General features: G+C 44.0%; 1 protein-coding gene across 1 annotated transcript in view; it reads right to left on the bottom strand.

The window, feature by feature from the left end:
• LOC107191633 (neuroligin-3-like) overlaps window positions 1-13,570 on the bottom strand; it is a 109,780-nt gene that overhangs the window by 35,643 nt on the left and 60,567 nt on the right. Inside the window, exon 6 of the mRNA XM_015580720.1 lies at window positions 12,123-12,250. Coding sequence (XP_015436206.1) covers window positions 12,123-12,250 — 128 coding nt within the window. The remainder of the gene's footprint in view (window positions 1-12,122; window positions 12,251-13,570) is intronic.

The raw sequence follows: 13,570 nt of genomic DNA, 5'->3' as shown, positions 1-13,570 counted from the left end.
AGACTCTTTAAAGCGATGATAAAGTTCTCGCCCGGTCTGGTAAGTTCGCTAAATGATAAAACGGGAAGAATCGTGGAAGTGAAGCGCAGACAGATGAAATTGGTCGCTAGGAAAGCGGAAGAGCTTCCGTTTCATTCGGGATACAAACTTTTATTGTAGATTGCACTTTTCATATTTCAATTGACTTATTTCGTTTTAGCTTAATATCTGGTATCATTGCTTCCTAATTTCAGAGAATTACTGGACAAATGTACAAATTTTTAGAACGACTGTGATAATATTTTCGTACGCTAACTAAAACGCCTCTGGCGCAAGTAGTATAGATCAATAGTAAATCAACCGTATCTGTCCTTGGCTTCATCAACACTTCTGACTTCAAACTATACCTTCCAAAGCAAAGAGGAATGTTTCAAATTTTTTCTAGCCTTGGTACACCTTCCAAAATTCGTTTTGTAATTTTACAATTCAAATTTTTCGCCAAGGGAAGCTATCGAATTTGAACTATTCGGTTGCAAAGATGGTGATGAGTCGATGGAAGAACTTTTTCGAAAAAATGACGGAGGACGATGAAGAGCGGAAGCGATTGGCCATGGAAGAACGTTGTTAGAATTTACGTATCACTTGGCTCGATACATCAGCCGGGAGGGGGGCCGAATGCATCGTGGATGCGCGAGAACATGGCAGGACCATGGTGGGTGGGCCATTTCGGGGGAAGAGAGATCGGCTGCGTGTGCAACGGATGGAGACGTGGCAGGATAAAGCGTACGTAGGAGAGCACGTAGTAATTCACGTGTGCACGTATGCGTGGCCTAAGTGATACTACGTGACGATTTATGTCGCTGCACATGCGTGCGTGACGCCTGATAATGCTGCGCTCGTCGTTCCGTCCGTTCTGCGCGAAAATCGGCGTTATAAAACCGCGGGAAAATCCCGGAAGAAAGGGGAAAGAGACCGTAAAAACCTATTTCTCTTCTTTCCTACTCTTTCATCGTATCACTTTTCATCGTCGTTGTCCGGCAGAGGAATTCGTTCGAACTAGGTTCGCTTGATCGAAAAGTTAAACATTTTTCGATTCTTTCGACCCCTTCTGTGTTTCGTTTATCCGTTCTCTTATGATATTGTAACATTGATCTATAAAATACTGTCTGAACGGAATTGCGGTGAAAGGGATGAAACAGTCATGTATTTCGGAGAAATTCACGGTTGGAAGATATCGGTTAGAGAGCTCGACGATACGAAACCTGGGAACGACTCGAAATCCAAGTAAGTCGAGAACAATCGACGTTAAAAAATTTCATCGTTCTCATGGGAACGCTCGAGAATCCGCTAAATGTGACTCGTCGCAGGATTAATCAACGCGAAACTTCGATAAAGAGAACTGAAAGTAACACGAAGGAAGCAACGGAAGGTTGCCGCCGCTGAGGCCGCTTGAGGTACGACTACTCGTCTTTTTGGATCCATCCCCCTTATCCCCCAGGATTAACGGCGGCGAGAGCCAGTCGAAACAGTCGACAGAGCCAGTGCCAGACTCTCTATCGTCGAACGTATAAAGCGCTAAACATCGCCGAGCAACTTCTCAGGCGTCCAAGTTTCGTAGCTTCGGGGGGGGGGACTTTGCTCTTACTGAGATTAGCCGAGCAGTCGTCGTGATCGAAGCCTCGACAGACTGGCACAGTTGCTAATTTACTGCGAAATATCAAAGGTGACACGTCGTCGAAATGTCCTCGATCATCGAATGGAATATTAAACGGATCGTATGAAATATTAATCCCCTTCATATGAGAATTTTAATCGGTTGCGAAATGGACATGTCACGGAACCCCAGACGGAGTCGATGCTTTCTGAATTCTAGGGTGATCTGATAAAAGATGTATAGATAGCAAAATATTATAATCTATATGTATTTGAAGTAGAAACATCAGCTATAGGAAAGCATCGATGATTGTTCGAAGGCTGCTCAACTGAAGCAAATATCATTGCCTTCAGAATTCCAAGTTCTATCACTGTGGTAAATCTCATTAAAAAGTCAGCGTTACATCTGGGGATTTCTCCTTGTGAGTGTCAAGGAGCATCTGAACACACATCGATGATTTACAGTACCTCTAATTATGTCGAGAATCACATGTATTATGTTTCACAGAAACGAAGATACTATGTACGATCAAGTGTTTCCTAAAAACGCGCGACACATTCAATCCATTTCACGTCAGGAACTGTAAATCAGTGGAAAGAACGATCCCCGTCGCGGAAGTTGCTCGATCCCGTAGACGCTGTAAACCATGGGTCGAACAGACGGCGAAAACTTGGTCGGGCCAGCGCAGCGACACAACTTTCCTTACGGTCCCGTGCTCGGTCCGACAATGTTTGTACCTGGAAAAGTTTCCCAGGCGTTTTCGAGCCGTATCGCCGACGTCTCCGCCCGCGGAAAATATTCCCCTGCCGCCGCGGCCCGGATAAAGAAGAACGAGCCGGCGCCTGTTCTTGCGTGTACCTGTATCAGTCCTCTGCTCGGATCCCTCTAATGGATTCAGTTGAGGGTGGAAGAGAGACAGAGCGCACCAGGAGAAAAGTTGGCAAAAGTTCCGGCCCGCGATTCGGGGCTTACGTTATGCAAAGCGAAACTTTCTTGGTAATCAGCCGAATAAATCTGGGAACCTGGTCGAGCCAGGAACTGCGACGTAGAAGGGACGTCCCTCTTCATCTACAGAGACTGTATCAGATTGGATTAAGAAGCACCGACAGCCTTCCTCTTATTTAAAATTAACTAACATGTTAGTTATTATCCACCAAATAAATTTTCACGTACCCCCTCATGCAGCTAGACATTCCAATTCATTCTACCCTATTTCCTACACATCCCGGTACAACCACACAGATACAATAGCCAACAAAATTTAATAACTAAAATGGATTTTTCTCAGAAACAATAGATAAAGTCTGCGATAGAAATTGCGAGAGTAACATGTATATGTGTATTTAAACTACTACAAATAGTATTACACGATGCTTTTTTCTTGTTAAACTTTTGTATAAAATGGGTCTTCTCGTTAATGGCAATAAATTAAAGATTAAAATTAAATGAAAATTAAATTATCAATGGCAAGTCTTTCAGTTCAGTTGAATACCATACGTGAAAGAGTTCATGATAAATGTCTGTGTCTGACATTTGCGGGATCAATCTACTGTAACCAAGTGTATCTAAAACCTTGATCACTGTAGTTACTATTTTGTAATTAATCCTTTGGATGGTACGAGGAAATTGTGTATTATTAACAAGATTAAGAAATTGAAATCTGTAAAAAACAGGCTGTCTGATTATGCACGGACTATTTCCACTTCCTGTACCGAGAGATTTTCTACCCACTTTACGTTTTCGCTTTTTCACAATTTTACGAGTAGCGGGTCCAAGGAACGAGATTTCGGAAACGACGTCCCGCGGGAAAACGTTGAAAAGCCCGCAACCGGCTACAATGTGTTGTTAAAATTCGAAACTCTGTCGTCAGAGCGTCGAGTTTACGTCTAATTAAAACCGAGGCCGTCGAGCGTCTCTTTATATATCGTGGCGAAGGGAATACTGCTGGAGACGCGTAATTGTTAAATGAGTAACGAGTTCTGTTTCGCCGCTTCCTGGTATCCACCAAGATCTCTCTCTCTCTCTCTCTCTCTCTCTCTCTCTCTCTGTCTTTTCTATTCAAACTTAAATTCGTTAAGCACTGTCAGACAATGGTTCCATCGTAAAAACTTCACTCGAATGCGCTAATTGCATTCCTAGATTATATTTGAGAAAAAGATATTTAATTCCTGAATATTTTAACCGAAGTCTGACCATGCGTTGACCCAATCTAATGCGGTTTCATCAAAGTACGGACCATTTGGAATCTAATTAGTTGGAGTTCGCTATTCATAATCGTCAAGAGAGATTAAATATAATTCCAGTCACAGTTTCGTTTCAAGGAAGCGACACGCTTTTCAATTAAAGGGCAGTTATTAATTTACTGGCCACCGGTGGGAAAATTATTAATCGTTTCTGGGAGACGAATGAAACCGTACTCGCGGTTTCTAAATGAGGACGGCTTCGAGGCGGAGCGAAAAACAAAGGGTGAATCGTACAAATGCATTCCCTTGATCGTCCGAGAGTCCATCGAACGGAGACTTATGAAATGAGGCGGTGGGACACGGATGGGGGAGAGAGTCGCAAAACGAATCGGAGTGGAGTTTAATTCTACTTAAACTCTGCTCAACGTGTCCGTCGAAATTCCCAGTTTGAAATTCGCTCCGAAACTTTCTATCAAAGTCTAATTTAGGCTAAAGCGAGCTAAGCGCTGCCGCATCACTGTCTTTTATCGTGTTGCTCGTAATAACGGGGGCAGGGCTGGGCTCTCGAGAGTCTAGAAAATGTTGCTGAAATCGTTGCTAATTGTAGTTTCTCCCGTAATAGGAGAAGTTGAGGGCCTTTCTTTGAGGAAGTTAAGTGCAAGCAAGTGATTACGGGGGAAATTGAAGGTTCGATGATCACTTTTGATCTTACTGGAATATTGTAAGTTTTTCGATGTATTATGATTTAATTACAGGAATCGTCAAAAGACAATCCAGCAACAGTTTGATTTTCCCTACACGCGGGGCTGTTTAATCGCATAAATTAAGTCCGTTCGTTCGTCGCCGAGGTAACGAATCTGCTGAAACTTTGATCACGTTAAACAATATTGCGCGTGTTTGTCGGCGAAAAACTAATTTAAACTCCGCCGAGGCCAGCTCTCTCGCCCGGCCTCAGGCGCGCCGTTTACTTTCGGATCCCATTAAACAAATTCGGCTGATAACGCGGCTGATCTGGGGATATACGAGCGTGAAATTGGCGACCAAACGAAACGGCAAATAACAGGCGAAACAGAAACGGCACGGAATCCATCGTTAAACTTTTCTTTCCCGTCCTGTACCGTTACGGACACGGTTTCTGATCACTCAAGTGTAACTATTACCATTTTTTAAATGTATCTGTAGAAAAAGAAACCGAATCCAAAAGAATAATTGTCATTCGAACAAATCTATGCTCTATCTATGTTCTATCTTTAATAATTATTTAGTAATTTTTCGGAAAACCTTTCATCTTAATAAATTTATTACATGGTATCTATATACCATAACTTACCAGGAATTAGGATTCTGATCAGGAATTGAGATTCTGATCAGAAATTGAGATTCCGATCAGGAATTGAGATTCTGATCAGAAACTGGGTCCGTGACGGTACCATCGAGTGAAACATATCGAGAATCATTTTACACGAAACCACTGCGGTTCACACTTTGTAGACGCGACCTCAATATTATTATCCTCCTAGACCGCGTTCCCTTTCTCTACATGCACCGTGGCCGGAATTATCCCCGTGTAATTTTCCATTCACGACAAGCGATTATCGACTTCCGACGTTCGCCGTGGCTCCAGGGCACTCTTTGGCGTCGCAGGAGCGCCGCTGGTAGTCTCTGTGGAAAATGTTGCGCAGGATATACGCCTTGCTGGTGAAGTCGCGTTTAACGAACCTTTACTACGCCGTAACGGCCAGTCTTAAGCTCTTTTTCCGCTTCCGCCACGGCCTCCGGTTACCGCCCCTCCCCCCTCCAGTTGTTCCTCGAACGATGGATCGTGTTCGCCGTGTCGTTTTTTTTTTTTTTTTTCTTTCGACAGAAGCACATTTATTGGGAAAAGTTGCGCGCAGCCAGACTACCGAGATCGCTGGCGGTCCATTCACGCGGAAGGAAACGTAGCCACGTCGGGTGCATTTACAGCGAGATAGAAAACGTGGGGAGGGGTAAAACGTCGCTGCACGTTTTTCATGATTATGACAGCGAGCTGGAGGTTGTGAACGAGCAAGTAACGAGCAGCTGAAGTGTAACATTCCCCTTGGAAACGCCCAGGCACGGCTGTGATCGCGGTTACAAGGACGCGCTGGGGGAGTTTAAGCAGACTTCGGGAACGTAATAGCCTGGAAAAGCTTAGATTTTCAGGTATTTTCCAGGACGAAAGGGGGCCGTGGAGATCGTGGAACCGGGAAGCACGCGAATTCGAAAACTCGGGGGGGATTTCGAAGTGTGATCTGGAAAGCAGGCTAGTCGAGAAACTTTCGAATTGCTTCGATTTTTGGAGCTCCGGATCTCAGGCACGAAGTATGAATAATTCATGGGAAGCAAGTTCATTACAGATTGTCGACAGGTATAGAAATAAGTTTATAGTAGGTTCCTTTTTTCTCAGCCTCTTCGACAATTCCTTATATTTTTGTGATGTCTGTCTGACCACAACAAGGTCGAACTACTGTGTGAGATCAGAGGGCAGTGTTCATTGTAGCAGTTTAGTATTTATTAAACATGGATCAGTGATTGCTTCCAATGTTACAATATTGAGATTGCACGGCCAGATTTCGAAGTCGGAAAATCTCTGGGCCGGTGACTAGAGAAACGACGACACTCACGGCCGGCGCGAATTATGAGCGGACGGTTTATCAAGTTGATCGATCACGCCTGCGGCTACGGTATCGGAGCACGGTATCGAAGTCGGATTAACGATAACGGCTGACACGAGACCCGATACAGCATCCTGTCGTTGGGCGACGTCAATTTATAATCGGGCTTTTATTAAACATTTCCCAGTACCTGCTTGAATATAGAACAAGAAAACTGACGATAAGGTCTGTTTCCCTCCCTGAAAAGTCATAGCTCAAAAAAACTTTGAAAATTGTACACTATAAATATAGTCAAGTTAACGTAGTTTCATTTTTCCGAGATAATAGAATAAATCGAAGCTAAAGTTTCAGCTACACTTAACGCAAGTAGATCCACCCTGTTTTCGTCAGACGCCCATTGATCATGAACATTATTAAATCTGATATCCAACTGACGTAAACAAAATACAATAAATAGAACTGTTCCATTCGTGATTATTAACAATGTTACAATAATGAATTCCATTTCAAAATGGAATGTCAAACATAATGAAACCGTACCTGAAGGAAGCATTATCGCGACGAGCTTCGATTTTCACGCGAATTTAGGCGTCTATATAAATATTTCCATTGGATTATGCGACTCTATGCACACCTTTAACGCGTTCAATCACGACCTGCCAATCACACAACGGTCTGCGAATTTCTCTTTCGAGTTCTTTCCTTGTTGATATTTCCGGTGCATTATGTTATTCAAATGCACGCGTTGGACGGGGTGCGGTGACCGTGATATATTTTCCTGACGTTATTTTCACAAAATCTGGTTGTTTCGTTGGTTCCACCTGCCCCCCCCCATACGCGAATTATTTTTCTCTATATTTACGACCACGCCGTGAAAATTTCTGATCCACCTTGATCGACCGAGCGTTCCGCGAAAAAATACCAATGAGAGGTTTACATATGCCGCTGCGAGCACGTGCCGCCGGCACTCTTTTGCTATTCCTTCCGTGATATACGCTGAAAATGTTCTATACATATTCTATGTTTCCGAACGCCACCGGTGTATTCCGTTCTCCCCCTAGCTCCCCCTCCCCTCGGGCGATATTCGAGTAATTTAATTTCGAAACGAGTCGCCGGAATGTTAACATCGGCCGACAGCTACTCCTCGGAAATTATCGAATACGTCGGATTTATCGACAAACATCGACAAGGTCCATGTTTGCAATAGCCTGAAACGGCGTTAAACAATGGAGGTATTCATCTTGGCGCAATGTGTTACGGTGATTCGACGGGTCATTAGCTTCGATTTATTTGAAATTTCGTTGGTAATTAATATTGTGTCATCCTGTCGGAGAAATCATCGACGGCTACCTTTTAATGGCAACCTATTACAGCTCTATTAGTTAACACGTTTATTGCCACGGTTCTTACGATTGGGATAATATCATAATAAACTACGTTTGCTCAGATCTTTGGTATCAACGATATAAGTTTTTACGGATTGACTTGAACTCACATCACTTATATTATTACTGTACTACTAATTATATTACACACATCACCCAAATATGCCACGTATGTACATTGCAAAGAGGCTGGATTATTTAAATAATGTTACAAAATTATTGTGTGAAATCACTATCCCAATATAATTCAAAACAAAACCAACAGCCTCTAAACGAACAGAGATATATATATTCGACGATTTATGACTTAAAAGGCGAAATAAAGTGCCTGGCCACGTACAGCTTTTTTCACTGCGGTGGTCAATCGGCACGAAATGTTCCAGATACTGTCACTAAAATGACAAAGTAGACGTCTACTGTAGTTGACAAATGCAGTTAACGGGTTAAGGGATGCCAGAAATGCATAAAAATCCGTAGTTAACTTTAGTTTCCAGTGCATGAGCCAAACAGTGTACATATTTATAAGGTAGATATAAAAATTACGTTAGGTTAGAGTTGTGTGACTGAGAACGAGTCTGGACGATTTCGAATGAGTCGTGTCTCAGATTACAATCTCCATTTGTCCGTGTAGAATTTCCAGGGAACCGGTCGATCGTCAGGATTCGGCTGCGGATAAAATTATTTCGCGGGGTCCCGAGCGAAGTTTGCCTTGTCGATGCTTAAGGAAGTTTCCGTACGTGCGGCGAGTGCGGAAGATGGAAAACGGCTGGGACGTGTACTACAAGTAAATTATGGCGGTCGGGCGTTGTTTTAGTCGTGCGGTTGATCCTGCTTGAACGAGGGAGAAGCGGGAGCCCTAATCGATGCTGAGGCGGGGCGCGTGTTTATGCGGAGGACAAGGGGCTCTGTCGCGTTTTACATGGAATTGGATTGGTTAAGAAGCGTCCGCCCTTAGGAGAAGTAATTGCAGACAATACGATTAAAACACGGGGATAAAAGAACGAAATAGATGGAGGATTTAATGTCCTGAATGGTCCATGGATTCGTAAATGTGTAATTGTTGTAATACTGTCTTTGGTAATATGCTCTGAAGATAATAATCAGTAGTACAAGTCAAGAATTGTTGTATACAGGGCGATACAAAAAAGGGTTGACAACTTTTAGGATAGATAGCACTCGCCAAATGATGGAAAAAAAGTCTTGATACACATGGATCGAAAATTTAATATTTTCAAAGTTATAAATAATTTTTTGTTTAGCCAATGGACGATTTCGAAACGACGAAGAAAGTTCCAAGGCAGTGAAAGGTCTCGCAACGAACCGTCGAACAGTCCGAGGCAATCGTTCGGTCAGATAAGAAAGACAAAGGAAGAAAAAAAATTAATCACTCCGGGGTGGGGCGGTCGTTCTCCATCCGGTTCCATTTTCACGGCCCATTTTTCTAGAGATCGTGGTCGGCCCACGTGAACGAGGGACGAGCTAGCAGGGAAGCGGACGGAATGCGGGCTGCTATCGTTTCGACGTGATTTTTCACCGACCTGAGAAACGGCGACGACGGCGAACGTGTTTCCGTGTCGTGTCTGTTCGACTTCCACCTGTGCTCTAGCCGCGTCGCCCATCGATCCTTTCAGAGATACAGGGGACTGGTAAGATCGTTCGAAAACTGTCGGCTATCCGTTTCTCGGGCTGTTCCCGATCGAGGAAGTACTGTTTCGTTTTTCCCTTCGCCTGGGATAGGGTGCTCGTGAATAGGAGGAACATGAAGGGTCAATCTATAACATCGAGGGATACCTGCATACGTTTAAATGGCGATCTTTTCAACCCGTCTTTCTATTATCGTATTTCGCAACCGGAACGATATAGACCGTTTAACCATTAGAGTTTTTTTATGACAAATAGATGAACTTTCATGTAAAATTATGAACTGTCAGAAAGGTGCACAGTTTACGTCGTACAAAATGATCAATCGAAAGTATCGAGAAGATTTATTTGGAAAATAATATCTGTGGATTCCGTTCGATGAATCTTAGGGACCGTCAAGGTACATCGTAGGGGAATCGAAATACCATTAATAGGACAATAATCCAAAAGTACAGTCGGTGAATAGGTGTTAGTGGGATCTCCTCGGGTGCCAGGACGCTCGTTAACAAGTCGTCGAAAATTCGATACGAACGTTAATAGCGGCTGAGTTAATTAGCGCCTAATGAATTTCGAGTGACGGGGCTAACGATAATAATAAATTACCGCGCAATAGAACCCGTCCCACCGATAGCGCGACCGAGCGTGCGGTTAAGCAGCAGCCAGCATTCGGCGCGATTATGCCCGGCTATTGATCACTCATTAATGAAACGATCGTCTGATACGTTGAGTTTCTGGCCCACTCAAGTATCATAGACCTCTGGCGCACGCACACACACACACGCGCACACACACTTGACAGTTCAATATTTCATCGAGATCCGGTACGGTGTCTCGATGGACTACGAAGGACGATTACAATCGGCCCCTGCTATTACCGGCAGGATATGCGAATCGGTCAGGACTAATATTAATCTCCACCTTGACAACGCGAATTCTGACGTTTGCTTCGTCGTTAGTCTTTTTATTTTTTAACCGGATCAAGTTCAAGGCATTTCATTCTTTTTGTGGAAGCCATTGCAACAGTAAATCCTTGATGAGTGTTCGAAGGCTGCTCGGCACTGAATATTAAATATTTCATAAATTAATGGCCATATGCGACTGAAACAAATATTATTGGCTTTGGAATTCCAAGCTCTAGCACTGTGATGAATCTCATTAAAAACTCATCGAGCATTCACTGTATACAGATGAACATAGCCATGTGTTTAGATTCACGCAACACTTTATGCTAGAACTACCGATGATAAATGTTCTATCTATTTCTATCGGTTGATAAACACGACAAACTTTCGAAAATATAGAAATTTGTAAATCAACTAATTTCTTCACTTTCATATTGCAATGAAATTTGTGAACGATCCAAGGAAATGTACCGAGTATGATAAGAGCGTATTGACTGATCATTTTGATTGCTTTGGTAATTCTACTTGTCTGACGAGAATGATTTCTAATCGAACAGTGCAAAACATTCGATTGACACCTTATATTCGCACAGGTTGATTTTGACAGCCCTATGCCCGAGGGTCACCGGGGATTTTTTAGTGGGTGACATCGGAGGCGGTGAACCTTGCTCAAGGTTTTTCGTCAAAAAAAAAAAAAAAAAAAAAGTTGACAACTGATCGCGTACCGACAGAGTTCACCAACTGGTCCTTTTCGCGGTGATGCTTGTCGTAGCAGTGCGCGGCCCCACGGAACCGTGACTCTAAAGAACTCATTAAACGAATACTCGAAGCCATTTACAGAGCAGGTTTACCCCCTTTCCCCCATTTCCCTCAATTACACTCTTCTGGATGCCTTTTTTTATTTCAATTAGTCCGCTACATTTTCACGTACGCGCAGAGGCGGCGGCCTTCCTTTTGCCGGTCGGAATACGCGGGCGCATCAAGAGCATCGCCGTCATGAAACACTCCTAATTAGCTTAATTAGTCCTCTCGCATTGCCTTCAAATGCTAATGGAATTATGCCCGCGTTCGTCCTAACGTTACGGCGCGCAAAAAAATGCGTGCAACGGCGAAGGAAGGAAAGAAAGAAAGTAGAGGGGTTCGGAGAGTGAGAGTGAGAGTAGAGAAAAGAGGGGGTAGTAATAGAAGCGAGAGGGTGAGGGAGAGAGAGGGAAATACCGGCGGGGGGAAAAAGACCACAAATTCTTTTTCAGGTCAAAGGGTTCCTTTCACGTCATCTGCCGCGCTCGGAGAGCCGCTGAAAATAAAAATGACCTCACGGAAAGTCTTTCCCTCGGTTCTCTCTCTTTCTCTCTCTCTCTCTCTCTCTCTCTCTCTCTCTCTCTCTCTCTCTCTCTCTCTCTGTCCCTGTCTCTCTCTACTGGACAAGCGAGTACGCGCGAACGGTGAGCACCAGCATTTCTATCCTGCCACTTCATTTTCCACAGCGTTCTTTCTGCGTGTGCGCGGATGAAACGTGGCCCCCTGAGGGCGCCTCCCGTGATACCGGCTAATTCGACCACCTTCCCACGTGATATCATTTCTACGGTGCGAGGTTTTTCGAGTAGGTACGTCGCAAAAGGATGGAGGTGAGTGGAAGGGTCAAGCTGCCATATATCGGTTCTTCACCAAGAACACGCCACTAATTTCGTGGAATGAGCGGTTTTTGTTAATCCGTAGAAATATCGTTGTAACGGACTTACCGATCTCCAGGTATTTTTGATGCACCGGGTCGTATTCGTCCCACGTCAGGCTACGGAAACGGCTCTTCTCGCGGCTGGCGGGCAGAAGCGTGTCGTTCCGGGCGTGGTGATCGATCACGTTCGGATTTCTGGAAAGAAGAACGTGAATCGTTGTTTTAAAACCATTGATCGTTCGAGGATCGTCTTCTGGGTGTCGACGGTTAAGCCGAGACATCCATTACTCTTTGGGACGAAGACACGTGTTTTCGCGTTGGATACACGCGGTACAGAAGAGAATGAGATCACACCTGTGTGGGGATTTCTAGAAATCTTCCATCTATGATGTCTAGACTGTGGATTCTTATGCAAAATAACGTTTTAGAAAATAATTCATAGAGACGAGAGCAAATATAGAAATTTGTTTCTTCCCTTAAGTACCCTATTGGGTTCAGAATAAAATAGAAAACAACAAATTTTTGTCCTTTATTGTATTCCACAGATCCCGATACGTTATAAATCCATAAAATCCACAGTCCACTGATGTCCAATAATCTTTACATACCCTTTCCATGTCCGTGTTTGATTCTCGAAATAAAATGTTGAAACGAATTCTTCTCGAAATTTTATTGTCTCACACACACATAAATTGCGTTTTATTTATCACGTGAATCAACGAACTCAAACACGTCTTTACGCGAACACATTTGCACGGTGACTGAAACGGTTGTCGAAATCGCGACCATTCGCAGGTAGGTAGGTAGGTGGAGGGGATCAGGTTATACAGTTCAGGGACGTGACTGTTTATATCTGTCCTACTTCGACGGATAGAAAACTATTTTATTGTCACACCTCGTACCACCACAGTCACTGACCCCAATAGAATTTGTTCCCACCGCAAAACCCAGAATTAGCAAGGTATCCTCGGCACAAGTCTCCCTGTGACGATCTTACAGTAAACTCTCATTATGATTCTACGGGCACAGGAACCTATACCCACAAAGAAGGAAACCACGCATCGGCGGCTGCCGTGAATTAGCGCAACAAGTAGCAAATCGAAAGGGAATTAAGCAGCGAACCTGCGACGTGCGCTTTGTTCAGGCTGCTTTCGAGAGTCCGTTCACGGAATCGTCTGGAAGAATACGTTCGCAGAATGGGGAATACGATTCGGTCGTCTCGAATAATTCACTATATCGAAGAAGTTTCGTCGTTGCTGCCGCGAGAGCACACGAGCAAGGATCGACGTTCCACGGCGCGGAAACTCGTTACGACAACCGCTCACGATTACTTTGTCCGGTTCGCAGGTAGTAATACACAGGCTGAGACATTGTTTACATCCACCGTGACACGCCCCCTTGTATCCTTTGTACGGGCCAGAAACGCCATTGTTGTCCCTTACGTTCCGACCTTGTCGCGACGCTGGCGTATTTTCGTTGGGAACTGGGTGGAGGGAAGTGGAAAATGAAACAACA

Source organism: Dufourea novaeangliae, unplaced genomic scaffold (genome assembly GCF_001272555.1).
Source record: "Dufourea novaeangliae isolate 0120121106 unplaced genomic scaffold, ASM127255v1 scaffold228, whole genome shotgun sequence".
Lineage (NCBI taxonomy): Eukaryota > Metazoa > Arthropoda > Insecta > Hymenoptera > Halictidae > Dufourea > Dufourea novaeangliae.
The sequence above is the reverse complement of the archived record's forward strand: the minus strand, read 5'-3'. Positions and strand labels throughout refer to the sequence as shown.